Below are 26,032 nucleotides of genomic sequence, written 5' to 3' on the forward strand. Positions count from 1 at the left end.
TCCGTTTTTATCGTTCCAAGTACTACGTGCAAAAAATTTGAAATTCCTCTGAATGTGTAGTTCTATGACCCCAAAAGGTGTTCAAAAAGCCCGAATGCCTACCCCTTCAGCTTAGGCTGTTTTGCGTAAGAGGACTCTCTCTTCTCCCACAATGCACTGTTAGGGGTGTCTTTCGAGGAGGGAGACAGACCGCCTCGGCTGATACAAGTGGTAAGACTCATCAGGAGTCAGAGCGTTAGTGTATGTGACATTTTGGGTACAGTGCCGGGAGTTGAAAGGGGGCGGAGTCCTCCAGATCCATGAAGCCCCTACTTCGGGTACTTCATTCAGAAGTGGGATCTGAACAGATCCCCAAGTGTGTAGTGTAAAGATGGAAAAAGGATTCAGCAATTCACAAAGATAAGTATTCTTTTTCTAATCGCAAAGACATGGCGTGGGCATGCATATATATGTATGTATGTATGCACGTATGTATGTGTGTGAGAAATGGGGCCCATGAATGATGCTGATTGAGAACGAAAGAGTGGAAAATTACCAGTCATAGAAAAAGAACCCCAATACTAATGCAACTGAAGCTTTTCAGATCGCTAGAAAGAAAAGAAGAGAGAAGGGGAACGAGATCGACCGGGATCAGGAGAAAGTGAGGATTACTCATCGACCGACAAGAGGGTAAACGATAATTGCCGAAGGCGGTGAGTAAGCTTTGTGTAAATTAACCGGGCGAGTGGAAAATTTCCAAGTCCTGAGAAAATGTGTGAGTCATCAGGAAGACAAAGCATTAAGTCTTCTTTGTCGAGGCAAAGCACTCTGCGTTTCTCTCGGGACAAAGCATTCCGCATATCGCTCTCAGTCAAGCAACACGCGTTAAGTGAAAAGTGATTAGTGAAATGGACGAAGAAACTCTTGTGCAATTCCAACGCTGGCTCACATCAACCAGGAGAAATAACCCTGGAGATGCCGAGGAGCATGGTGAGGTCCCACCAAGGCTCAGTGAGACCGACAGCTCTGTATTCAGGGGTTTCCCGGAAACACGGGAATACCCCACTGTGCCGCGATTGGGCATGTCCATAGGAAAAAGGGAAGTTGAATCCATGCTTCCCGAATTTAATCCGGACCAAGACAGAACCCTGTCAGCCCAGAAATGGGTTGAAATGGTCGAAAAATGCTGCGCCCAGTTCAGCATTACAAATGAACAAAAAGTAATCATAGCCACCATGAGGCTAAAAGGGGCAGCACGATCATGGCTGGAGGGAAACATGGACTTGGCATATACATGGCCCAAGCTAAAAGAGGCACTTATAAAATTCTTCCCGGATGATGTGGACGACTTGAGCGCCATGGTGAAAATGGAGGCCACCCGCAAGAGGGATGAACCGGTGGAGGCCTATGTCATGGGCAAGTATGCCCTGGGCCAGCGCATTGGACTGTCTACACGGTTAATAATAAAATACATAATCCAGGGAGTGCCGGGGCATGTAGAGCGCTCATCATTAACATGCACCAATCCCCAAACAATACCTGATCTGATGCTGGCGTTAAAGCGACTTGATGACAGCAATCACAACTCACGCAATCGCTACTCAGTGCGTGGAACTTTCCGTCGAGGTGAGAGGAACCGCTCACGCGAGAGGGACAACAGAATGAGAGAACGACGCAGGGATCGCCGACATCTAAGCCGAAGCCCAAGGCGAGATCGCTCCCGCTCCTGTGAAGGGAGACACAAGCCGAACTATAGGGGAAGATCACGCGATCGTCAATATCGCAATTCATGGAAAGATGATGCCATCAAGACTGAGCGAAGGAAGCCCCAATCCGGACAATCGGGTGGAAGTCGCTGGGGAAAGACGCAGAAAAGATGTTTCATCTGTAACTCTGATAAACATCTGGCGTCTAAGTGCCCGGAGAAGAAGGATTTTCGGGTTAGGCTGGTGCATGAGCGTACCACCAGCCTGAGCCCCATCCGCAAATCGCTCAAGCAAATCGAATTAGAAGGGACGAAATTGGACGCACTCCTGGACAGCGGAAGCGACATCTCCCTGCTGCAGGAAAACGTGGCCACAAGTTTGGGATTGTTGAAGGAAGGACGTGCCATCCACTTTAGGGTGTATGGAGGAGGACGGAGGAAAACATTGTGGGCCACCAGCGCGAGTGTAAAATCAGGAGATGGGTACTGCAGAATTAAAATACATGTTGTGCCCCAAAAGTACCAACAATTTCCTTTGCTGCTGGGACAAAATTATTTGGAAGCAAGCAAAAGGAGAAGTCAGACAATTATCCCCACTGTAGACGCGACATTTGAGACACGTGAGGACCAAATGAGGAACAATGTGATGCAGCGACGGGAATTGAAGATGGAGGATCTCAAGTTTGGAGACAAAGGTGATGACGTGGCTAAGGATAAGCTTGTGCAGCTGGTCAACAAGTACCGCACATGCTTTGCTTTGTCTTCCAAGGAGTTGGGGCACAATGCTGAGCTCCCAATGAAGATCTCCCTCAAGGACAACGCAAAGGTGGTGAGATATGTTCCCTATCGCATTCCCCTGCGGCTGCAACAAAAGGTGGATGAGGCCCTAAAGGAGCTCCTAGACAACAACATTATCCGGAAGTCCACATCAGAATTTGCAAGCCCAATGGTGGCTCTGCAGAAAAAGAACGGTGATCTGCGACTATGTGTGGATTATCGTAAACTAAATGCACTGATTGTCAAGGAGCATTATCCAATGCCATCCGTAGAAGAGGAGGTGCATAAGCTGCAGGGAAAAGCAGTGTTTTCCACCGTTGACCTGATGATGGGATACCACCAGGTTGCCGTGGAGGAACAATCTAAATATCTCACTGCCTTTGTCACACCATCGGGGCAGTATGAATTCAATAGGGTGCCGTTTGGTCTCGCCAATTCCCCTGCAGTGTTCATGCGCACAATGAGCCATGTGCTAGAGCCACTAAAGGGTGATACATTGCACTGTTTTGTAGACGATATAATCGTAGCTACTACATCTGTGGAAGAAAATCTGGCGGTGTTGGAAAAGCTATTTGCTGAATTGGCGAAGCACAACCTGACTTTAAAACTCAGTAAGTGTAAATTCCTACACTCCTCCATTAACTTCCTGGGACATGACATCAATGGGGAAAGCATGTCGCCGGGTAAAGCCAAAGTTCATGCAGTGGAACAATTCCCAAAGCCACAGAACCAGCGCCATGTGCGTCAATTCCTCGGACTGGCAGGATATTTCAGGAGATTCATCCCGGATTTTCAAAAGATTTCTCAGCCCTTGAGGGAATTGTTGAAGAAACAGAAAGGGGCGGAAGCTCATCAAGAGAAGACAATAACTTGGAGTGAAAGTCAGGAAAAAGCTTTTCTACAAATCAAAAAGCTTCTCACAAGTGAACCGCTGTTGACACTCTACAACCCAGAGGCATTCCATGAGCTACACTGCGATGGATCAAAGCTAGGAATAGGAAGTGTGCTAATGCAACGTACCGGAAACGACCCCCTACGTCCGGTGGCATACTTCAGCAGAGCAGCAACTGATGCGCATTGGATGAAATATCACAATTCTTCGGACTCCCATGCATTGCAGTGAGCGACAATGGGTCTGCGTTCACATCTCGCGAATTCCAGGAATACTGCAAGCAGAATAACATTCAGCATTCCCCTGTGGCTGTGGCCACTGCTAGAGCCAATGGTCAGGTAGAACGCATCTTCAGGGTAGTCAAGGACTCATTACGCTGCCTATCAGAAGATGAGCTTGGCAAGGATTGGGCAAAACACTTGCCGACTGTGCAATGGGCAATCAATTCATCAATAAATAGAGTAACAGGGGAGACTCCCTATCAGCTCTTGTTGGGGTACAATCCTCGACAACAACGGGAGAATCTGTTGTCATTTGCTGTGACCACCGCAGTAGAAAGAACAGACACCGCGATGGAAGACTTGCAGAGCCTAAGAAGCAAGGCTGAAGCAAGGATGTTGGAGCATCAACGTGTTGAAGCAGAAAAACATAATCTGATGAAGAAGAAGCCCACACAATTCAAGGAAGGAAATCTGGTGTTGGTTAGATACACTGCTCCAGCGACAGGAGGATCAAGGAAGATGATACCCAGATACAGAGGTCCCTACATTGTTGCCAAAGTGGTGGGTCGCGATAGATATTTGATAAAGGACACCCCAGCTACACAAGTGACAATACGACCGTTTGAGGCCATATATGCAGCTGATCGCCTCAAGAGGTGTGGTGTTCCTGAAGGATTAGAGGAATTAGAAGAGGAAATGGAAGTGGATTTGAGAGATGACGATTTTTCTGAATAAAATGTAATAAAAGAACACAGAGGCTTTAATTTCTGGGATGAACTCGAGAGTGAGAAGTAGATCCTTGGAAATTAAAAATATCGTTGAGTATCATTTCAGATCCAAGAGTTCATTGGCAGACAGAGTGCACATAGTTGAATGTTGTAGGCGTGGTGAGTCAGACACATGCACGCACCATCTTGTGATCTTGAACGGACTCCAGGACAATGAAGGTCCAAATGTATGGAATTGAACAGCAGGGTAATCAAAGGGGCGAGCAATTGTCACTGTGTATTGCCTCTGGGACCGCCTGGCAGACGCGTCTGCCAAACTTCCTCCCAGATAGCTGCATGGCATTGTTCACCAAACCCCGGAGATAACCCCGATTAACCTGGATGTGTATGGGTGAAAGACCTGCACTTGCCTACAGGTGGAACCCGAAAGGAGATGGCAGTAAAGGAACTTCAAAGACAAAGCTAGCTCAACGGATATGTGAGAACGTCAATATGCAGTATACATGCTTACAGAAGGAACTGTTGAAGCAGATTGAAGAAAGGCGAAGGGCCTTGGGACCAGAAGGGTAACATGTTACTAGAAAATTGGTAAGCGTGCACGCTAAACATCAGAATGACCCGAGTAAAGGAAAGGAAACTTTCAAAGAGATACAGGCCAAGCTTAGGTTAGCTTGATGGGATAGGATTACTAGGTTAGGAGATGGGAGATAGAAGAGTGAGGTGGGGTTAGAGATAGGCTGATGTCCTCTACAAATCATTGATTCATTTAATCCTTCGCCGAGGACGTCGAAATTCAGGAATGGCCGAGTGTAGTTCTATGACCCCAAAAGGTGTTCAAAAAGCCCGAATGCCTACCCCTTCAGCTTAGGCTGTTTTGCGTAAGAGGACTCTCTCTTCTCCCACAATGCACTGTTAGGGGTGTCTTTCGAGGAGGGAGACAGACCGCCTCGGCTGATACAAGTGGTAAGACTCATCAGGAGTCAGAGCGTTAGTGTATGTGACATTTTGGGTACAGTGCCGGGAGTTGAAAGGGGGCGGAGTCCTCCAGATCCATGAAGCCCCTACTTCGGGTACTTCAAATGAGAAAAAAATATATCTACATAATACTGCTAGATACAAAAGTTTTCGAACAAGACAAAATTGTTTATTTTATAAAGTAAATTTCAAGTAGATTTATCTCAGGCTCTAGGCAGCCGATTTTCAAAAATCCGCCAATTTCGGAAAGGTACATAATTCACCTTTCAAAATCTGATAAGTTTTCGAAAATCGGTTAAGCCGTTAGTTTTTGGTAGCCGTTTTGGTAAACCTTCGAATATTAAAAATAAATCTTTTTTAATACCTTGCAAGACGTCCATAAGTGTACCGATTTTTACAAATAAAATATCGTTTGAAAGTTAATTTAATTCTCTTTCTTTTCCTTTTAAAATTCACAATTTAGGCTTGCCCAGAAACTTTTGGCGTGTAGTGTATATATGTATTTAATAAAATAAAATTTTATTATCGGAACATTTTATGTGGGGTAAGGGTTAAGTTAATCAAAGCCACTAATTGATGGTATTTTCCATATTGTAATAAAAAGCATGTCCTTTGAAAATTAATTCCATATTACTGGAAATGTTTAGCACATATTTTTAAGCATAAAAAATCCCAAATTCTCCAAAAATTAAATAAATTTTTTGAATAATTTACCAATTAATTCTTAGTTTTTCCAAAAAAAGAAAAACTTTACACGATAAAACTTTATTCAAAGTTACAGCAAAATATATTTTGAATTCATGCAAATGCGAGAATAACATAAATATCTTTTATATTTCTCTTAAATTTCCATATAAAACCATTTTGTGGGGGTACAGGGTGTTTAAAATGTACCAAAAAGTAGGTTAAGAGATGAAATATAAATGTGTATGTATGGTAAAAGGAAGGATGATACATAAAGCAAATTTCGAAACTTGACATTGAGAGCCCGCGGTACAAAGGCAAAAATTGGGGAAGTCATTAATATTAATGTGGGGGTGTGTTGTGCTATATAGGCTTGGTAGGCTGGCATGTAATGCGAAAACGGTATTAAAGGATCAAGAGACACAAAGAAATTTGAAAGAGGAAAGTTTCTCTTTCAGCTTTTAGTGAGAAATTTTCTCTCTGTTTATACGAGTTATGTGTATAAATTAAAGCTTACAATTGTGTTTGTTGTAAATATAGGCAGGAAAATGCTGAGTCAAGATCTGAGATTTGACCACTTTGCACAAAATTGGGGGTACATTTGGGGCTAAACCCGACACCCTATTTTTAAGTCAAAATGTCTATGGAGTGAATGGGGGAAATTGCTACACCCGTTTTGTGCACACACAATGCTGATACGCTAGAACATCAATATGGCACAAAGTTCCAAAAGTGATTTGTATGGAGATACCAATTGGGGTGAGAGAGCACAAGGGATTCTATATTCATAACTATGACCCAATGACCCTGTTCCTCGTTTATATCTCCCCATTGTATCAATGTTCCTCTCCCCTTCGATTTATGTCGAAAACCAATCTCCAATTTAAGTTGTGTGGCCATTTGACTCCCCATGACACGCAGACGAATTAACAAATTGGGATAGATATGTTGGGAGAGAATTTCATTTAAAACTAACTTCAACAACTATGTATAATTTAGTTTGTATCTCCCATGAAAATTTTAATACAAATTTATTCTATATCTCATCCCACGCGCAATTTTGATCCATTAATAAAATTATGTGTACTCACATGGGTGCAGAGCGGAAGATGGAAACTTGAGGAAGCTTGTTTGTGGATGACGTCAAAGAAAGTTAACATTCAAAAGAAGGTGCACGGATGAAGTGGGACGACCTTCGTCCTTATTGAAATTTCTTTGTTTAAATTGCTTTTGATATCATATACATATCTACATTTCTTGTACATAGGCTCTACGCATTTGCAAACGATGCAAAAGAAATAAGAAGAAATCCTACACTTTGCGACATGGTGCCCATTATCTTAATTAAATTTACAATATTTGGCTAAAAAAAATGCCAACAAAAAATTTTATCCAAAATTACCTCAAGGATTTCTTAAATAATTTTGTTGTTTTCTTTTCTTTATCAGATTGGACAGGAGTCAACGACCATGAACGTGTTCAACGACAATTGTCAGTGTCATCCGACAGCAAACTGCTCGATGACGATATTAGGGAAGAGACTCGGGTAATAATGCGACCGAAGAAGCCACCCAGACCCAAATCCGAAGTGTTCCTCAACAAACAGGACCCACATCCAAGACGGAAACGCTTCAGTGCATTTGGGGTAAGTAAAATTTTTCATCTATATACATGCCTGCCTATGTATGAACATAGCACGACCATTGCTCTTGTCCTCTGTCAATAGCAGAGACTTCGTCACGGTGATGTCTCTTATCATATGTGTGTGTGGAGACTCCTTGAAGGGTTGTCTTGTTCCCAATTAAAATAAACATCACGTCCTTTTTGCGTCCTTTTGCCCTGAAGATGGGCTTTTCTTCTTTTCAAGGGTAAATTAAGGGCACAACGCATGTAGAATAAACGATATTACGATTAAAAAAATATATATTATAAAATAATATATCATTACATACCCTTTTGAGCAACTTAAAAGCTCAGGTAGAAGCTTTTCTTTAGAAGGTAAAAAATAGTTTAAAATTAATAGTTTCAAATGTTTAAAAAAAACAAAACCTTAAAAGTTAGAATTAATGTCAAATCTTAGAAATGAAATGTCAATCATTAGAAACATTAGAAAAGACGTCAAACTTTCAAAAAAAAAAGTATGAAGATTTATAAAAGATTTTTCAATCGTTAGAAAAGAAATGATAAAAGTTGTAAAAAAAATGTTTAACATTGAAAAAGAGACGTAAAAATTAAAGAAATGTCAAACGTTTAATTAAAGTCCAATTTTCGTTAAAAGAGCAGGGTAAAGAGTCTCAATCTTCATAAATCTCCACTCTTAAGTTGTTATTTTTAGTTAATTTTGAGCGTCATTTAAATAAATAAATAAAATCATTTTAGCCCTTTTATTGAAGGAAAATTTAGAGATGTTATTTCAAATTTTCAGTTATAAAAATACAATAAACAAAATTAATTGTTTCGCCAACAAAGGGTATTTATCTTCTGAATATTTCTGTGGTAAAAAATTAGTAGTTTTTATGCTTTTATTTTATATTTTTCGGCTTGAATTAAATATTATTCTTAAGCTTTTGCCTTTCAATATTTGCCATTTTAGGATTGAAAACCAATCTTATGATTTCTCCTGGCTAATATCCTAAATATTATTCACATTAGAATTATTCAGATCTCCAAAAATCCGAATAATTTCATTCAAATAAGCATCCCTTTGTTCGCCAATTTTCCATTATTAATTTTCCCAACAACGACTGTGACACAATCAGTTTTTCCTGCGAGGAAAAGTCGAATACCGGATGAGAAATTCATTAGAATAAAAACATTAACAGCAGGAATACTCCAAAATGGCCCAAATGGTACTTTTACATCAAATTTATTTTCACAAAATGTGGTGGACATTTTCCTTTATGTACCTCCCAGCAAAAATTTAGTAATGCAAATCACACACAGAGGAAGAAAAAATTGGTGCATTGTGAGAAAAGCAATGCACAAAAAAAAACTTAACCACACAATTTCCAACAATTCTTTCCCATTCAGAACTTTTTTGCTGTTGCCTATACCTCGTCGTTGTCACTGAAAATTGTTTGGTGTTTGTTCTGTGAAGATTCATGAGAGATGAAGGGTTGAAGTGTTCCCATTGGAGGAAAATTCACTTCAAGCTATTCTTCTGGGTGTTCTGGTTATATATGTATGTATGTACTGTACATTGTACATAGTGCTATATGGTTGTGCTGGTGATGTTGGAAAATGCTGCACATTGTGCACATTGGTAAAAAATTGTTACAAGAGAATTGCAATCACTTTTGAAGTGAATTTTTATGTGGAAAATAGAGACTCTTAAAAAAAATTGAAGCACCACAGAAATATATATAAAAAATGCAATACAATGGTGCTACTGGAGATAACCAATCAAATTTTATTTTATCCAAGTATTCGTTTAATATGATTTGGAAAATACGGGCAATACCGTGAATGCTGGAAAAATATAATTTTTCCAGTATTGGTTAAAAAAAACTCGAGAGAAATATTTTAAAATAATTTTTCATTTTTAAGCTGTCAAATTTTATAGACAATTTCAATTAACGAATGGAAGGAAAAAAAATTGCAGATATTTAGCAAATTAATTAACTAATCGTTAACCCTTTCGCTTTCACGTCAAGTATAGAAACATGTGGCTCTTGAATGCTCTCAAAATACATTTCTCAGGTAAAACGTCTTCTTTGGCGTCCTCTGCGTTAATTTTTACGAATATCTAACTTGGAAAAACATTAAAATTCTTCAAAAATCGGGTTTCGAAAGGGTTTAAAATGATAATAAGAAAAATCTTTGTATAAGCCACAAAGTTTTAATATCAAATGAAAATGTTCCTGCTGTTGACAAACAATCCTCCCCTTTGCAATTTTTATTGCTTAACGTACAAATATCTTTATCACTGTATCACATAAAATTGTTATCAATTTTTATATTCCTATAAAATAAATATTTCTTTTTAACGTTGTTTTTTTATTGTAGGATTTTATTTTTCTTGCATTTGACTTATTCAAAATGTTATATGTAGGTACAAGAAAATGACAAATAAAGATCAAATATATAAGTAAAATAATACTATTAGGTACATAGTTGAGTTTTCTCACCAATCCTTACGAGCATCCTTCCGCAATGTTTGTTGCTAAGTTATTATCGTGGCACATGAATGTTTGCAAATGCCATGGCGAAGACTCGCTAAGTAACTTGGATAGGAAGATACTTTTCTTCCGGCAACCTACTAAAGATCCAATTTACTCCCTCTATTTCACTTCGAAAAGTAGAGTGGTGTACTTTTGCCTGTAAGTTCTCCACTCCTCCCACACCCCATTAAATGGAAGTAAGAAGTGCAGCGGCGGTGAAACTTCATAATCACTACACGACAATATAGATGTACATAAGTTGCATAAAGAATTCGTGGAATGTGGTGTGGGGCGTGGAAAAGTTTTCACAAAGACGGGTCCTTTGTTGCAAGTCCAAGTGAAATAAAAGTCCCTTCCTTAATTGTGTTTAAACTTTTCCGAAATAGGGAGACATATAGGGGATAAATTATAAATTTTTGTGCCCATTCAATGGGGCATACAACTTTAAATTTTATTTTCCATCCAATTTACTGGGTTGTGCTTCTTCTTTTTTTTTTGCCTCGGCGTGTTCTCATTGTTTCTTTTGCAAGTTTGAATGAAAAAAAAACGAGAGGAATTAATTTGCTAAATTATGAGTTGTCAAACTTTTCTCTTTCGCTCAATTCGTACAGTTTAATTGAGGGTGATTTACTGTGTTTCGTATGTTAGAAATTGAAATGAAGAAAAAAAAATGAGGAAAAACTGCCACACAGCAAGCCTAATGAATTCATTTTCTGTTTTACATAATTCTAAAGGAAATTGTTTGTACTTTTGATGGAAATTTACATAAAAATAGATTAGCTTATGTTCCTGTAGGTACATACAGTGCTGAGAAAAATAATAAGACCACCAATATAGGTTTTAAATTTTTTGTTTTCGTAAGTTATAAGCCTTTAAACTTTAACCAATTAAATTGAAATAAACGTTTAAAATAAAATTATAAATTTACAAAAATTCGTTCTGAAACTTATGTGTAAATAAGGAAGCATTTTCACTCTTAAATTATTGAAATAGAACCACTCACAAAAACCCCCCAAACTTTTTTTCTCTGAGTGTCCGATTTTCAAAATTAAAAAAAAAAACTCTGAAAGCTACATTCTTCCCCTGTTCAAAACTGCCTGAGTGATCAAAATCGGTTGAGGGGATGATTTTTGACAGTCGTTCAAGTAGACTCATACCAAAAATGCCACTTTCTGTTCAATTCTCTACCAAAACTAAACGGATAGGCCGATTTTCGAAAATCTACCACCGTTATATAGGGGATAAATGTAGCTTTCCGAATCTATGCTACTTTTCAAAATCGGTCGCTCACAGCCTGAGATATTGATGATTGACGTCAGCGGTACGTTTAAAACCTATATTAGTGGTCGTATTATTTTTCTCGTAACTGTATATAACTCAAGGATAAATGATTTTTAAAAAAGAAATGAATTTCTTTAATTTTTCTAAATTAATCTTAAAAAATAAACCAGTTTTGCTCACCTGGAAACTTTTGTTGAGTAGTGTAAACTTCTATGTAGGTACGTACATATCGTTCATATATAACACATTTCTTACGCATCCCTTGTTAGAGTTCTTTTGAAGTAATTTTTGCTATATCACTATTCATAACTCAAGTTCAATGAACACTTTTCCTCACACGAACCTCGCACATACCTTTTCGAGAATAATTAACGAAGCCTTTTATTGCTCTTTCTAATGAATCTCATGCCCTCTTTCACCGCAACTTTTCACCACCAAAGTGGCAGCAAGTGCAAAAGTTTGTTAAATAATTAAAATTGCTCAAGTGGTGTGCTCACTGGTAGTCATATTTCCGCTATATAGCATCAGCTAACGAGAAGGTGTAGAGATGGTATTGCTTCTTATGGAGTATGGGGTGATACCATAGAAAAGATTGATACCACACCCCTCCGGCTAATTGCCAATAAAGTTCAATAATTACATTTACTATGTCAGTTAATAATTAAGAGCGATGCGTTGGTGTATATTTGTATGTATATTGCTTTGGAAGTGCTCTAACAGAGAGTACCTAAAATTTATTAATATTTCAACTGAGAAAATGATCACAGTGCATTCTCAAAGAGGATTTGTTATTCAATCAAGCTTAGGGATTATTCATAACGGTTCGATGACTAAAATTGATTTAATCAGGATATGGTGAAGGATCCTAATAATCTAAGCTTTGCATTCTCTGACTAATGAGCAATAAGTCTTGCTATGTACGTACATAGAATGTCAATTATGGCAATCATAACATATAAATGCAAATACGAACTTATCAATACAAACATAATATCCCGGTAATTGACCTGCCAGTGAGAGTACCATATAGTGATGCAATCTCACCATGTAATGATTTTCCAATCAAAAGGGGAAAATTTAGATCGAGTGTACCCATAGGTGGAGTAAAAAGAAGATTACATCAGTGTGGTTTGTGTGAATATTAAATGATCAATTCTCGATTGATGTATCACATTGCAAAATGAAGGAGGAACATTTGTCCACCCATGTCAGGACATCGAATAATGCAAGATGAAAACGTTAATTAAATGAATGAGGTTGCAAGCCGCCATTTGTGTACATCAAATGACGGATTAACATACGAAAATCTCATTGATATCTGAACACAAATTAAATTACTCGTCCCTTTGGACATTTTAATGCACAACGAAGGGATGTGAATGTACAGAACATTCTAAATGCATTTGACATGTTATTCAACTCTTTAAAGCCCCCCTCGAAAAGGGGTGAATTGTCCTTTGCTCTTGTGTGCCTCCATTATTTCGCATCTTATTGTCCTCAAATGCAATATTCTTCCGGAATTTTCGTACACAACATGTAATATATGTTGAAGTTAACCCACAAAATTGCATAGATGTGGGAAATTTGCATATATACATTCATTCTCATTACATATATGTACGTACAAGAACATTGGCTTACATAGAATTGTAAGAGAATACAAAACTCCTGCTCAATTCACAAAAGGGCTTTATTTGTCAACTTTTGCGGAAACTGGACCATGAATTTTCCTCTATTTGAAGCACTAAATTGCATAATAATTACTTTATTCTGGAATGAAAATGTGATTTAAATGAATTTATCTGCAAGACTATGCACCTGCAAGAAACAAACTAGGTTATTAAACATTTCAATGGTTAGAGATTGTATTCTCTATCTATTTAAGAGAAGCATTAGAATAAAACTCAATACACAACCTAAATGCATCCTAAAACCTAATGCAACTCTTCTAAATTTGAATTTCAACCCAATTCGCATCACATTTACATGTTTCCCATCTTCTCGATCAGATATGTGGGCTAAATAACTTCCAGATCTTCTACAAAGGTATCTATTTTTACAATTTTAACGATTCAACTCTAAATATTCAAAGATTTTGTTGAATTGTAACACCACACGAAGGCGTCCTAATTCCACTTCCGTGAAAAAAAGAGAAAATTGAAATTTAAATTCCATCTGGAAAATGTCTTCATTTCTTTTGCAAATGCTAACGCAGATGAAGAAGGACAGTGTGGATGTTATTTCAACCTAAGTGAGATTTCTGGGTTTTCTCAGGGAAAAGCACAAAAAAAGGAAAGAAGAAAAAACTCCTGAAACACGTAGAGAATAAATTTATTAGAATCCTAATTGAATGTAGCGGTGAGAACACGTCTATTGTGTCACCTTCTTGAGAATCTTTTAGTGAAAAATACGTAAAAGTATTTTTCTTTGGATACTTTTCACAGGATTTTGGAATGGTTTCATTATCATTTTGTTTCATTATCTCGCTACTACCTATTTTGGATAAGATGGGAAAATTGTGCGATGAAAATAATACTTTTGGCATTGATATGATGCCTAAATGGGCACAAATATCGTATTTTTTTTTATTTTTTTAACAATGAAGTTTTTCATTTTTAATTCAGTTTTCTACGATGAAGATTCAAATTTTTTTTGTTGACTATAGAGAAAGAAAAAGAATCTGTATAAATAAGTTTAAAAAACTTTCCCACACTTGGAAGAAAGACAAAAGTTTCTTTTTGGATAAAAAGAAGAAGGAAAAACTCTTAAAATTTGCATGATTCCTTTTTAATTAGGAAAATTTCGTGGTTTAGTGTTTCTCAAACAAGAGATTTTCTCTTCATTTCCCGAAAGCTCTTATCCACAAAAGCTTTTCGTCACTATATTTACCAAATGTCCAAAACTTTTCCCAAATAAAGGAGATGAAGTGCTAAATGAGTTAATTTTATGTAAGTTTCAACTTATATGTAGTTTAAAGTGCTTTTAGGGAAAAAAATCTCATTTTCCCTATGGCCATAACTAATCGTAAAAATCTTTTATTTTTCACCCCCAAATGAAAATGCTGTGCCAAGAAGAAAAATAAGACCCCTCTAACTGACTAAAATGCTCTTTGACTTGGAAAAGTTTCCTTAAAAAGGGACCAAAAACGTATAAAGTGGAAAGTTTTGTCTAACGAGAGGAAAAGGCTTTTTTTGGGTGAAAAAGGTGTGTTAGTGTGTGAAAATATTCCCTCGTAAATTATCATATTTTCCCGCACAGAATCTCACTCCTTTTGCCGCCCAAAATTAAACCCTCTCAAAAAGTTTTACCCTGATTCATTTTAATGCTTCTTTTATTTTTCTTTTTTTCTCACCATTTTCCACCCACGAAGAGAAATATTTTTCCACACCACACATACATTTCACACAATTTTAAGTGTTTTTCCCTTTTCGGTTTTTCTTTTTTTTTTTCTTTTCTCCCGAAGACCTCTCAGCGAATGTTTTCGCATAGTAATTGAAGTGGAAGGACTCACAAGTTGACGTGTCTGTGCTATATATATACATAATTGTGTTGGATAGAGAAGACGAAGAGCATCCTATTAGCATATTATCGTATAAATTCAAGAATTTGCGTGACAAGGGAAATATAATCAATTTTATTTATTGCATTTTCAGGGTGATTCTCCGTTTGGCAAATCGGACGCCTACATCAAACTGGAACAACTTGGTGAAGGTTCCTATGCTACAGTTTACAAGGGATTTAGCAAGTGAGTGTGTCCTTTTGTTGTGATTTTAGATATGGATTTTCTTTCGTTTCTTTTTTCCTTTTTCTTGCTGTGATTTCTATCAAAATCAGAGTTGTTAGGTCTTGAATTTAATATAGATTTTAGATTAAAATACGTTAACTTTAAAAACCTGGAAGAAATTTATGCAAAAAGATACATTTTTGATTAATATATCTTCCCAGGAGAGCTTTTTGTAGAGCTCTTTTTGCTACTTTGATAATTTACTCAACTTAACAATTACATTCGGACTTAATCTTCAAATAAACTTCGAAAATGATTAAAGTTTTGATTTTTTTATTCCTGAATAAAATGTTTATTAATCAATTTTACTTCCGGGTTTGTCGTTGAAATTTTTAAAGAGAAAAACTCATGTTTTCCCAGAGCTTTCGGCTATGTTCGGAGCTTTTTTTAGTGGCTACAAAGAGAAGAAATTTATTAACAAGAGAAAATTTTCACAAAAACAAGACATTTTCCTTTAACTTAAGCGTGGGGAAATTATTTCCCTATCTCTGGGAGCGTTAAAAGGACATCTACAAACTAACAAAGACTAAATATTTTAAACATAAAAATAGAAAACAGTGGAAAAGCGAGGAAAAACCTGGACGAAGTAGAGCTCCTTCCACATAGTTTTTCCTCGCTTTTTCAGTGATTTTCTAATTTACTATTCAAAATTCAATCGTTCCAAGGTTTTCTGAAAATCTTTACTAATAAACCGCAGCTTTTTTAGCCGCTGAAGAAAGCTGTGAGCAGAGCCGAAAGCTCTGAGAAAACGTATGTTTTTCTGAATAAGAATTTCTTTTCTATTGACAAAGAAACCGGAAATACGTTGAGAAATCAATACATAGTTTACCTAATTAATCATAATATCTTATCTTGGAAATACTTTAAAATATTTTCCATCAATTCAGATTATTTCTTCGTCTGCAATATCCTTCAATTCTCGATACTTTTTCATGATTGATTTCTTTGCCATATTGTTGCCCATCTATTTTGCATTTGCAAAGAATGGGCAAAAGAAGCTTTCAAGGGATCACCCGAATGGGATTTAAATAGGGTACACTACACTGTACTTGGGGGCATCTGATGAGACTAGCAATGGCGGCAATATGCAAGAATATTGTTGAAAGCACATAAAGCGAATCAAGCAGATGGAAAAGATTTTTCTCCTTCCTGCAACAACTATACGACTGTATTGAGACAAAGAATGGAGTTCAGCGTGCTTTATAAAATTCTTTATTGGCTTCCACAGAGTGTTTATGATGAGGAAAGCGAGGTGTGAGATGGGAAAGGAGATTTTCTCAATTTCTAAAAAAAAAAGAAAACTTTTTTTCTGGAGAAGATTATACAATTTAGAGAGACAACTGCGAGCAGATGGTCGATTTAGTGAAGAAGAAAAAATAGAATAGAAGAATGCTGGGAGCTTTCTTTTTACTGCATATCCTTGATTAAGTTCCCTTTACGTTTCTCTTGTCCTTCCCCATTGCATTATCTCATGTTCAATGAGATTTATTGAGAGAAATTGCTCTGCAGGGCAAAATGGAGGAAGGTGGTGGGGGGGGGTGGAAAAGGAAATGGCAATGAGAACAAGAGATGATCGGATTCAGAAACATTCTTGATCGTATCCACAGTTGAGGCATTCTATATTGAAATGTGTTGTCTGAAAAGGAAATGGTTTTTGTAAATGTTGGTGGAATGGGTTGTATAGAGAAGGAAGTATCAACGAGGGCGATGTAGGTCACTTTAAGGCTTTGAGCTTTCTTTTCAGCACGATACCGGGATTCTTTCGTGGCACATTTGGGGTGGGTGGTGCGTTGTGAAAGGAATGAAGTGATACAAATTTTCAACACGACGCTAAATGGGAGTTGAATGATGTATACATACATACATATCGGTTTTTTTGTACATTTTTTTTTCTTTAGGGATTCAATAACCCTGGGCGTGTGTATGGGAGGGGGGTGGGGGTGAAAACATGGAAATTGGTGAATCTTTCGAATTTTCAGTGAACAAAAGAAAGGCGACAGGGGTATCTTTTGAGGATTTATGTGTGTGTCTAGTACACAAAAGATGGGAATTCAATTTCAACGAAGCGAAAGAAGGGCCTACAATTGATTGAAATTGAGACAAGATTACGATGGAGCCTAGATATGGATGTAGCGAGCTACCCCTCCCTTAAAAAAATTCTTTTGGGTCATGAGCTGTGGAGAATAAACTTTACCTAAACTTATTTGTTTTTCCGCTAAGAAGAAAATCCCCAAAACCACCGGGAAAAAAATCACAAATCTAAACATTTTGAAATCCTTTTTATTATTTTCAGTTTAACCAACCAAGTGGTAGCACTGAAAGAAATTAGACTGCAAGAGGAGGAGGGTGCTCCATTCACGGCCATAAGGGAGGCATCACTTTTGAAAGAACTGAAACACTCCAACATTGTGACACTCCATGATATTGTTCACACTCGTGAAACTCTGACTTTTGTGTTTGAATATGTGGTAAGAATCATTGAGCTTTTCCCGCATATATAGGATGGCATCCCTACATTCTTTTTTGTTGTGTTGGAAAGTCCTCTCTAAGACATACTTTGTGTGCTTTGTACTCTTGTGTGAATATATAGAATACAGATTTATCGCAATATATGGAAAGACATCCTGGAGGATTGGACCATCGGAATGTGAGACTATTTCTGTTCCAATTGCTCCGGGGTTTGTCGTATTGTCACAAAAGGCGAGTCCTGCACAGAGATGTAAAGCCACAGAATTTGCTGATCAGCGGATTGGGTGAGCTCAAATTGGCGGATTTTGGTCTGGCAAGGGCTAAGAGTGTTCCCAGCCATACATACTCTAATGAGGTGGTTACACTGTGGTATCGACCCCCCGGTAAGTTACCTCATCCTGCCAAATCTAATCAATTGATTCTTACGACCCTCATGGATACAGATTTGAAAGCAATCCAGATGTGAGATAGCCAATTAAGGGTTATCTTTAATTAATTAATTAATTAATAATTAATCCACATAAACGCTCCCACATCAACGTAAAAGATCTGTTTTATATAGAGCTTATATTTTTCCCTCAAAAACTATTTATATTAGGGATGTAGCCAGAAATTTTTTTAAGAAACTGATTTTTTTGTTTTGTTCAAATTTTTTTATAGGTCATTTTAAAATGAATTACAAAACGACTTTACATTTAATTACCAACGTTTGACATTTATCTTCTTATTTTTGAGATTATATTTTAACATTTAATGATTTAGCTAAGTTTCCTGCAGACACAGCTTTTTTAGCATTTGACATTAATTTTTCTAACGTCTGATATTAATTTTTAAAGTTTGTGGAATCTTTTTGAACGTTTGACATTTTCCTCCAAAATGTTTAATATCACTTTTAACAATTATTTTTTAACGGTTGACGTTGGTTTTCCAGCCTTAACGTTTCTCCTCGGACACTTAACGTACCTACATTTTAACATCTGACAGTCTGACACTACTTTTTAACGATGATATATTTTTTAACGTCTGACATTACTTTACAAGTGTTTGACGTTTCTTTTCCTAATTTTTGATGTTAATTTTTAATATTTGTGGATTCTTTTTTTAATGTTAATAGTTTTTTTTCCTAACATTTGATGTTTGTTTATATAAATCTAACGATTTAGAATTTTTTTTCTAACGTTTGTCATATTTTTTAACGTTCAACGAATTTGTTTTACTGTTTCATGTTTCGAACGTTTTCTGTGACTTTTCTAACGGTTTACATTTCTTTTTAAATGTTTATCTTTTTTTTATCTAACGTTTAATGTTTTTTTTTATAATTTTGCAAAATCCTTTTTCTCATTTTGCTTCTACAATTTTTAGCATGAAAATACCTTTTGAACCTCTAAACAGAATTTTAAACTAAATATTATGAACGTTTAGATTTAGAAGGTGTTTAGGCACCCAAACACCCCCTTAGCTACGTTTCTCCTATAAACGTAACATTAATTTAACAATTTCAAAGCTTTCAATGAACTTAGTCATTCATAAAACTTTGAAAAGAATTATTTTATGCAAAACCTGTTTCGAGAGAACTTCTGCAAAATCTTTTCCAAAAAATTGAGAGAATTTAAATCTATATTGCTTTCAATTCTGGATGTAAGAGCTGATCATTTGAGGTGTGAAATTACACACATTTCCTTTCAATTAATTCATGCATTTATTGATTGTTCTGTGTGGTTGCACATGTGCTGATGGATGTGCAATAGACGTTCTTCTGGGTAGTACGGAATACTCCACATCCCTGGATATGTGGGGCGTTGGATGTATATTTGTGGAAATGATAACCGGAATGCCAACATTTCCGGGCATCAGGGACACATACGATCAGCTAGATAAAATATTTAAATTGCTGGGGACACCCACCGAGGATACATGGCACGGTGTTACACATTTGCCGGGTTATAAGCCCAAACTCCTAGGTGAGACATCGATGCACTATTAGTGCGTGCGGGAATTGCTAATTCGCTGTATTTTATGTGTGCGTTTTGTAGGATTCTACAGGGCAAGAAAGTTGGGACATAGTTTTCCACGATTGTACGATATTGTGGAGGGAGAGGCAATGGCTAGTGCATTTCTACAATTGAATCCGGAAGATAGGATAGGTGCTGAGGATGCCCTTGCACACCCCTACTTTGCACCACTTCCCCGGAAGCTCTACGAATTACCAGATGGTTGAGTATCAATGTTCTCCACCTACTATGAGCTACTATGTGGCGGAATTTAATTCAATTTTCATCCATTTGTCTTCCACAGAGGCATCAATATTTACCGTGGAAGGTGTGTACCTCTACCCAGAGCCGAATCGCCAATATAAATGAAAATTAAGGCAAGTGATATCCTTGGATGGGATACGCTCATACTGTTGACAGAGTCACTATACGATGGCCTAATTTGTGGTCATCGCATCGATCTTTATTGCAAATAATCGTATGCGCTCCTTCCTCCCTATATATTCAATTCCCGCAAAGAATTTATTTCTCCGTTCTTTTCAATCCTCTTCCTTTTTACAGTAAAAGAAAGAAAAAAAATGTAAAATCAAAAGAAATATTGTCAAAGAAATCCCCATATTTTATGAGAAATAACATTTTACAGCAACTCCATTTATATATTAAGTGAAAAAATGTATAAAATAAAAATGAATGAATTGTACGAAAAGAGGAATTATATATTCAGGAAATTTTGGAATTACAGTACAGTACATTTTAAGGAGGAGTTAAAGAACTCATTTTATTTATTTTTCTTCTTCATGGATCTAAAAAAAATTATTTTTAATCGCAGTAAACGAGGCAAGAGATCGGCTGAGATAAACTGATAGAGATTTGCTAGAAAATATAAACAATGACGTCACTATTTGTATTTTTCTCTTTAAATTTATAAAGGGAATAAAGCTCATAAAGCATTAAAATTAAATGCTTCGTCGACGAATTTTTACAAGGTAATTTTATGCTTTATGTTTAGAAGAGATAAAAAAAAACGTAATGGTGACGTCATTCTTTGCATTTTTGGACAAATCTTTTTTGGTTCTTTGCAGCTAATCTCAGTGGAAAATGAAAAGTTTGGCTATTTCTCGCTCATTTTGATTCTTAAAAACATTAAACGTATTTTAATAATTCATTTTTAATGAAGTGATTTTCAATACAGAAACGAATAAACACCTTTACATAAGGAATTTATTTTTCTTATAAAACGAACAAAACATTGATACAAAAATTTATTTGGAATTTTATTTTTAAATTATTAAATTTTGGGGTCGATTCTTTTAAAAATCTTTTATTTTTTTGCAATATAAAAGTTGTTATAAGATTTTGACAGTTAATTTTTTAAAAGTTTTCTATTGTCGTTCCATAACAGAAAAACAAGGGATTTATTATTCCAAAAAAATATTCAGAAAGATACTTAAATAACCCTGAAAAGTAATTTTCCTTTAGAAAAATCGATCAAAGAAAGAAATAAACTGTGAAAATCCATTAAGATTTTTCATAAAATACCACAAATCTTACAACCAATGAATTCTATAAGAAAAGAAAAGAAAAGATTTTTAACAGAATCAACCGCCTAGATCCCTTACTGTACTGTAAATTCAATTCTTCACCTTCCCAGCTCCAATGAAGATGCTCAAGGGAATCAAATATTGATGCCAATTTTATGCGATAACATGCGAGAAAAAATCTTTAAAACTATTTTTCATTTATCAAAGAAAGGTTATCTTAGTAAAAGAAAAAAAAAGAGAAAAATATAGTAAAAGAAAAATGTAATGATGAAATAAATTTAAAAAAAATTGTAGAAGTGCCATGAATGTGAATTAATATTCTCGTTTGATGAGAAATGAGTCACATATGAGAAAGAACTGAAGTCAAATTTATTATGGGATGATAAATTATGAATAATTTAGGATTTTTTTTTAAATAAATTTTTCTAGTTTCATGATTTCTCCTCTTCCGGCAAAACAAAAAAAGAAAAGAACAGTAAAACGTCTAAAAATAAAGCAATCAATAAATAGCATTTTTGCTTAATAAACACAAAATATTTATGCGATAGAGTGGCGTGAAGAAAATCTCTGCAATAGTCCATTTTTGTTATTGAAAAAAAAAACACGAAAACATCGATTAACGGAGGCTGGTAAATTCTTACGAGGAGAATTTTATTATGATGAGAAGAAAATGATGAGAAATGGGCTTTTAGATGGTTTTAAATATTTTCAACTTTTCAGAACTTTTTTCTTAAGGAAAAGTGCAGAGGAATTGTAATAGAATTTTTATGGAACTTTTCTAATGACTACGCAATGGTAAGGAAATGGATTTTCGGGATTTTCTTAGTGTGACAAGTTTTTTTTTTTATTAATGATTATCTTTGAATTTTCCTGCCTAAATTTTGAGGAATTTTTTTTTAATACTTTTATCTTCTTCTATACTTTTTGCCAAAAAAAAAACAAAACCCATAAACTGATGGTGGATTTGACTAAATACGGAAATTTAAGGCTTAAATATTTTTCGAGTAGATTCTAAGTGTCTCCTTTTGGTTTTACAAAACAACAAAAAGAAAAGAAATAAAAAACAGAAGAAGAAAACATAAATGGAAGAAATAATTGTATAACAAATTGTGATATTCATACATTTAAAAGAAAAAAAAAAGAATTATTGTAATAGAGAATGATAAGACATAAAAAAAATGAGAAAAAATAGTGTTAGAGCAAAACAAAATATTGAGAAAAAAAACATAAATATATGAAAAAAAAAGTATAAAGAAAATAATGATTGCATAGTCGATGACTTTTATTGTGAGATAAAAGGTGGTAAATAAATAAATAAAAAAAAAACAGAGTCGTTTAAGATATTCATAGAATTAAACAAAAAAAATACGGTTAAGTCCTTGAGAAGCCTAAAAATAGAGGAATTTTATTGCAGAGATTTGAGAAAAAGTAAAAAAAAAGAATATTAGAAAATTTTCTTAACTATACAGAGACTATCATTAACTTTATTTTTTCTCCCGTAGAAATCATTTAAAATTAATGATTCCCAAATCGTAGATGAATAAAAGAATTTTTTAAATTAGATATTCATTAAAAGATATAAAACATTCATACATAGATGAAGTAGAAAAAAATGCTGAAAACTCTCAAATCAAAATTTTATATAAAAAGAAATTTCAAAAAAAAGCTTTCGCAGCTTATTGATTTTTTTTATTATTTAATTTTTTTATTCTATTTTTTGTCATACTAAATCATCAAATAAAGTAAAATAAATTTAAATGGAACAGCACGTCCAGATATAATGAAACGGTGCTCAATTTTTCTTGTCAAATTTTTACTTTTTAAATTAGCCTTTGGGTTTCTCGTACACTGATGGTCACTGAAATGAAGCCTAAGTTGAAATTTATATTTTAAATTTTCTTTAATCGAAATTTAATAAAAATTAATTAAAATTAAAATAAATTATTTTTTTCTCACAATTTTACAGATTAGACCTTTTTTGAAAGATTTCTCAGATTGAAAAAAAAATTTAGATCGTCTCCTTATAGTCTAAAGGAGGCTATTCAAGCATATATAGATGTTTCCCTAGTTCAGGGAAATATTTTTGACTATCATTATATTTTAGAGAATCAAAGAATAATTAGAAATCTCAAAAAAAATCTCCTAATTTTCCACTGAGGTCACAAGAAAACGTTAACAAAGATTATGTACTCACAAAATGCGAAATTATAGGCAGTTATTGCCAATTTCGTCCATTTAAATGTTTCAAATCATCCTGCGTAATGTTTCAAAGCGACAAACTCATCGACGAAACATTAACGTGAATGTTTTAAACATTGAATATGTGACTCATGTGGAAAATGGAGTTTTTTTTTGCAATTTTTATTTTTTTTCGATTCCTTAAAAATAATTTAGGTTCGAATTGTTTTCTCAAATCAAGCCAATATCCATACATACCTGAATAACCTCCTTATATCCCAAACAACCTACTGAAATTGGGTTTGTTTTCTTGACCACCACTGTACTTGCAGAAAGAATTTATTTCACTTTTGATGTCTATCGTCGTGCTTCGTAATTACCTTTTAAATTAATGAAATAAAAATCTAACGATAGAAACATTTTCAACAGCTAAAATATATTTAAAAAAAATAAACAAAATATTTGACTCTTTTATCTAACTGCAATTTTTTAGGAATTAGCGCAAAAAAAATTTCAATTCGCGACAACACAAAGTCAAATAGAATGAGGAAAATGTAGTGAAAATTAAAAAAAAAAAAAGAAAACAAATAATCAAAATGGGATTGATAAATTCTCTACTTAGAAATGAAAAGGAAAAAAAAATTAAGTAAAACAAAATGAATTTCTTAAAGGCTAATCAATGATGAAAAAAAAATGAAGATAATATACAGAAGAAAATTTTATCGTAATTGTTGTAAAATATAAATATGAAAATGAAAAGAGATGAGATGATAAATGGAAAGCCAGCGTACCATTTTTTTTTCATTTTGTTACAAGACAAAATAATATTATAGTCGAAATAGAAAGAAAATTTAAAAAGAAAAATTGCAATATTTCGTCGTAGCAATTTAATAGTGATCGATTCTGAAGATTAGAGCGAGAGAAAAGTAGGAAAATGTGTCATTTTATTTGGAAATTCAAAAGAAAAAAAAATAGCTTTTGAATAAATAGAAAACAGCAGTTTTTTTTCTCAAATTCTCGAAGAAGATAAAATCTTACAAATTATTGCACAAATTGCACGGAAAGTTAACAAAAAATAATATTTCTTACATGAGCCGAAAAGACTTTGGATTAATTCCCCCAAATGAAATTGTGAGATTGCCCATCTACTTAATTTTTTTTTTATCTGGAACCTTTGTGCAATTTCTATGTTTTTTGCAATATTTTCTCCTTTTTTTTCAAAGCTTTTTAATGGTGTCTTTCCTCACAATTTCTTCCGACAGAATATTTTCTAATATTTTCGGATCATTATGCAAAAAAAATATGAATAAAATGCAAGCGATTTTACATAAATGTCCCGTTTGTACGGTGTGAGAAAATCTTTTATAAGGACACTACCTGAATTTTAACTGATTTCTTAACCCTTTCGCGTTCTTTGGATCAAACGTACGACGACCCAAACGTGAAACATTTTTTTTTCAATGAATTTAAATGTTTTTCCAAGTTGGAAATGAATTGAATTTATACAGAATAGACCATAGCAGACATTTTGACTGAGAAATGTCTTCTGAAAGCATCTAAAAAAGAAATATCTTGATACAAAAAACACATGTTTCAATGTTTTTGTGTTTTACGTGAATGCAAAAAGGAGTTCTTTTCAATGTTTCACATTTTTACAATCTAGTCTAATTATTTTTCCTTTTGAAAACCTAAAAATCATTTAAAAAATTCAGGTATTTCTAGGTGTTTTCTATCTTAACCCTTGGAGGATAGAGATTTCTAATTTCAAAACTTTGACCTTAATTTTCTCTCACAAAGAAAATGTTTTTCCTAATTCATTTTAGTTCTGAGGTGATTGAAAAAAGTCGAATTCGCCAGAAAAATCCTCCGAAGGTTAACCTTTTCGCGTTTTTTTGGGTAATACGCTGACCCAAACGTGAAACAATTTATTTTTTCAATTATTTATGTATTTAATTGGTTTTTTCAAGTTAGAAAAGCATCAAATTCACGCAAAAGAGGCCAAAGAAGACGTTCTGACTAAGAAAAGTCCCTGAGAACATTCATAGAATAAATATCGTAATAAAAAGGCGCATGTTTCAATGTTTTTATGTTTCACGTTAGACGCGAAAGGGTTAAGTAGCAAAAAATCTGTGCTAAATACTAAAAGAACTTATCACTCAAGCAACAAAGCTATATGTCCCTGAAAGAAAAAAATATTCTCCACTGTGCTTATCATTAATTTTCCACAAAATATTCTTGCGCGACGCTGTAGTAAAATATTTTAATTAATCGCATTAAATAAAGAAAAGAAAATAAACACAAACTAACGATTTAACACTCACACGACAATTTGCACGTCCCATCCCGAAAATTTCGTCCATAGGAATTTTTAAAGAAAACAAAATAGATTTAAGGTGGAAAAGAAGAGATAAATTGCGCGTCTGAAGCGATCCTTCGCAGCCAAAATAAAAGGATCGCTGTTTGCAAAAAAAAAACTTGCAAACGATCCAGTGAATTTTATAAAAATAAATAAATGAGAAAAACGAGAAAATGGTGAGAAAATTTAATTGTATAGTTCCTCAGAGAGATCACCTATTTAAAAAAAAAACAAAAAAATATATAAATGAGACACAGAGAAAATGCAACACACGCAATTTTTAGGTAAATGGACAAGAAGATTTTGTGCTA

The 26,032-nt window shown here is 34.8% G+C and overlaps 2 protein-coding genes across 3 annotated transcripts in view; both read left to right on the forward strand.

The window, feature by feature from the left end:
* LOC129792936 (cyclin-dependent kinase 14) overlaps nucleotides 1-20,409 on the forward strand; it is a 118,811-nt gene extending 98,402 nt beyond the window's left edge. For both annotated transcript variants that reach the window (XM_055832385.1, XM_055832386.1), the window contains exons 4-10: nucleotides 7,410-7,606; nucleotides 15,056-15,147; nucleotides 17,480-17,654; nucleotides 17,777-18,038; nucleotides 19,404-19,616; nucleotides 19,689-19,868; nucleotides 19,951-20,409. In XM_055832385.1, coding sequence (XP_055688360.1) covers nucleotides 7,410-7,606; nucleotides 15,056-15,147; nucleotides 17,480-17,654; nucleotides 17,777-18,038; nucleotides 19,404-19,616; nucleotides 19,689-19,868; nucleotides 19,951-20,015 — 1,184 coding nt within the window. In that variant the 3' untranslated portion in view covers nucleotides 20,016-20,409. The remainder of the gene's footprint in view (nucleotides 1-7,409; nucleotides 7,607-15,055; nucleotides 15,148-17,479; nucleotides 17,655-17,776; nucleotides 18,039-19,403; nucleotides 19,617-19,688; nucleotides 19,869-19,950) is intronic.
* The window catches only part of LOC129792881 (activating transcription factor 7-interacting protein 1), a 481,750-nt gene that overhangs the window by 402,407 nt on the left and 53,311 nt on the right, over nucleotides 1-26,032 (forward strand). The gene's annotated exons all lie outside the window — the stretch shown is intronic.

Source organism: Lutzomyia longipalpis, chromosome 3, assembly GCF_024334085.1.
Source record: "Lutzomyia longipalpis isolate SR_M1_2022 chromosome 3, ASM2433408v1".
NCBI classification, from domain to species: domain Eukaryota; kingdom Metazoa; phylum Arthropoda; class Insecta; order Diptera; family Psychodidae; genus Lutzomyia; species Lutzomyia longipalpis.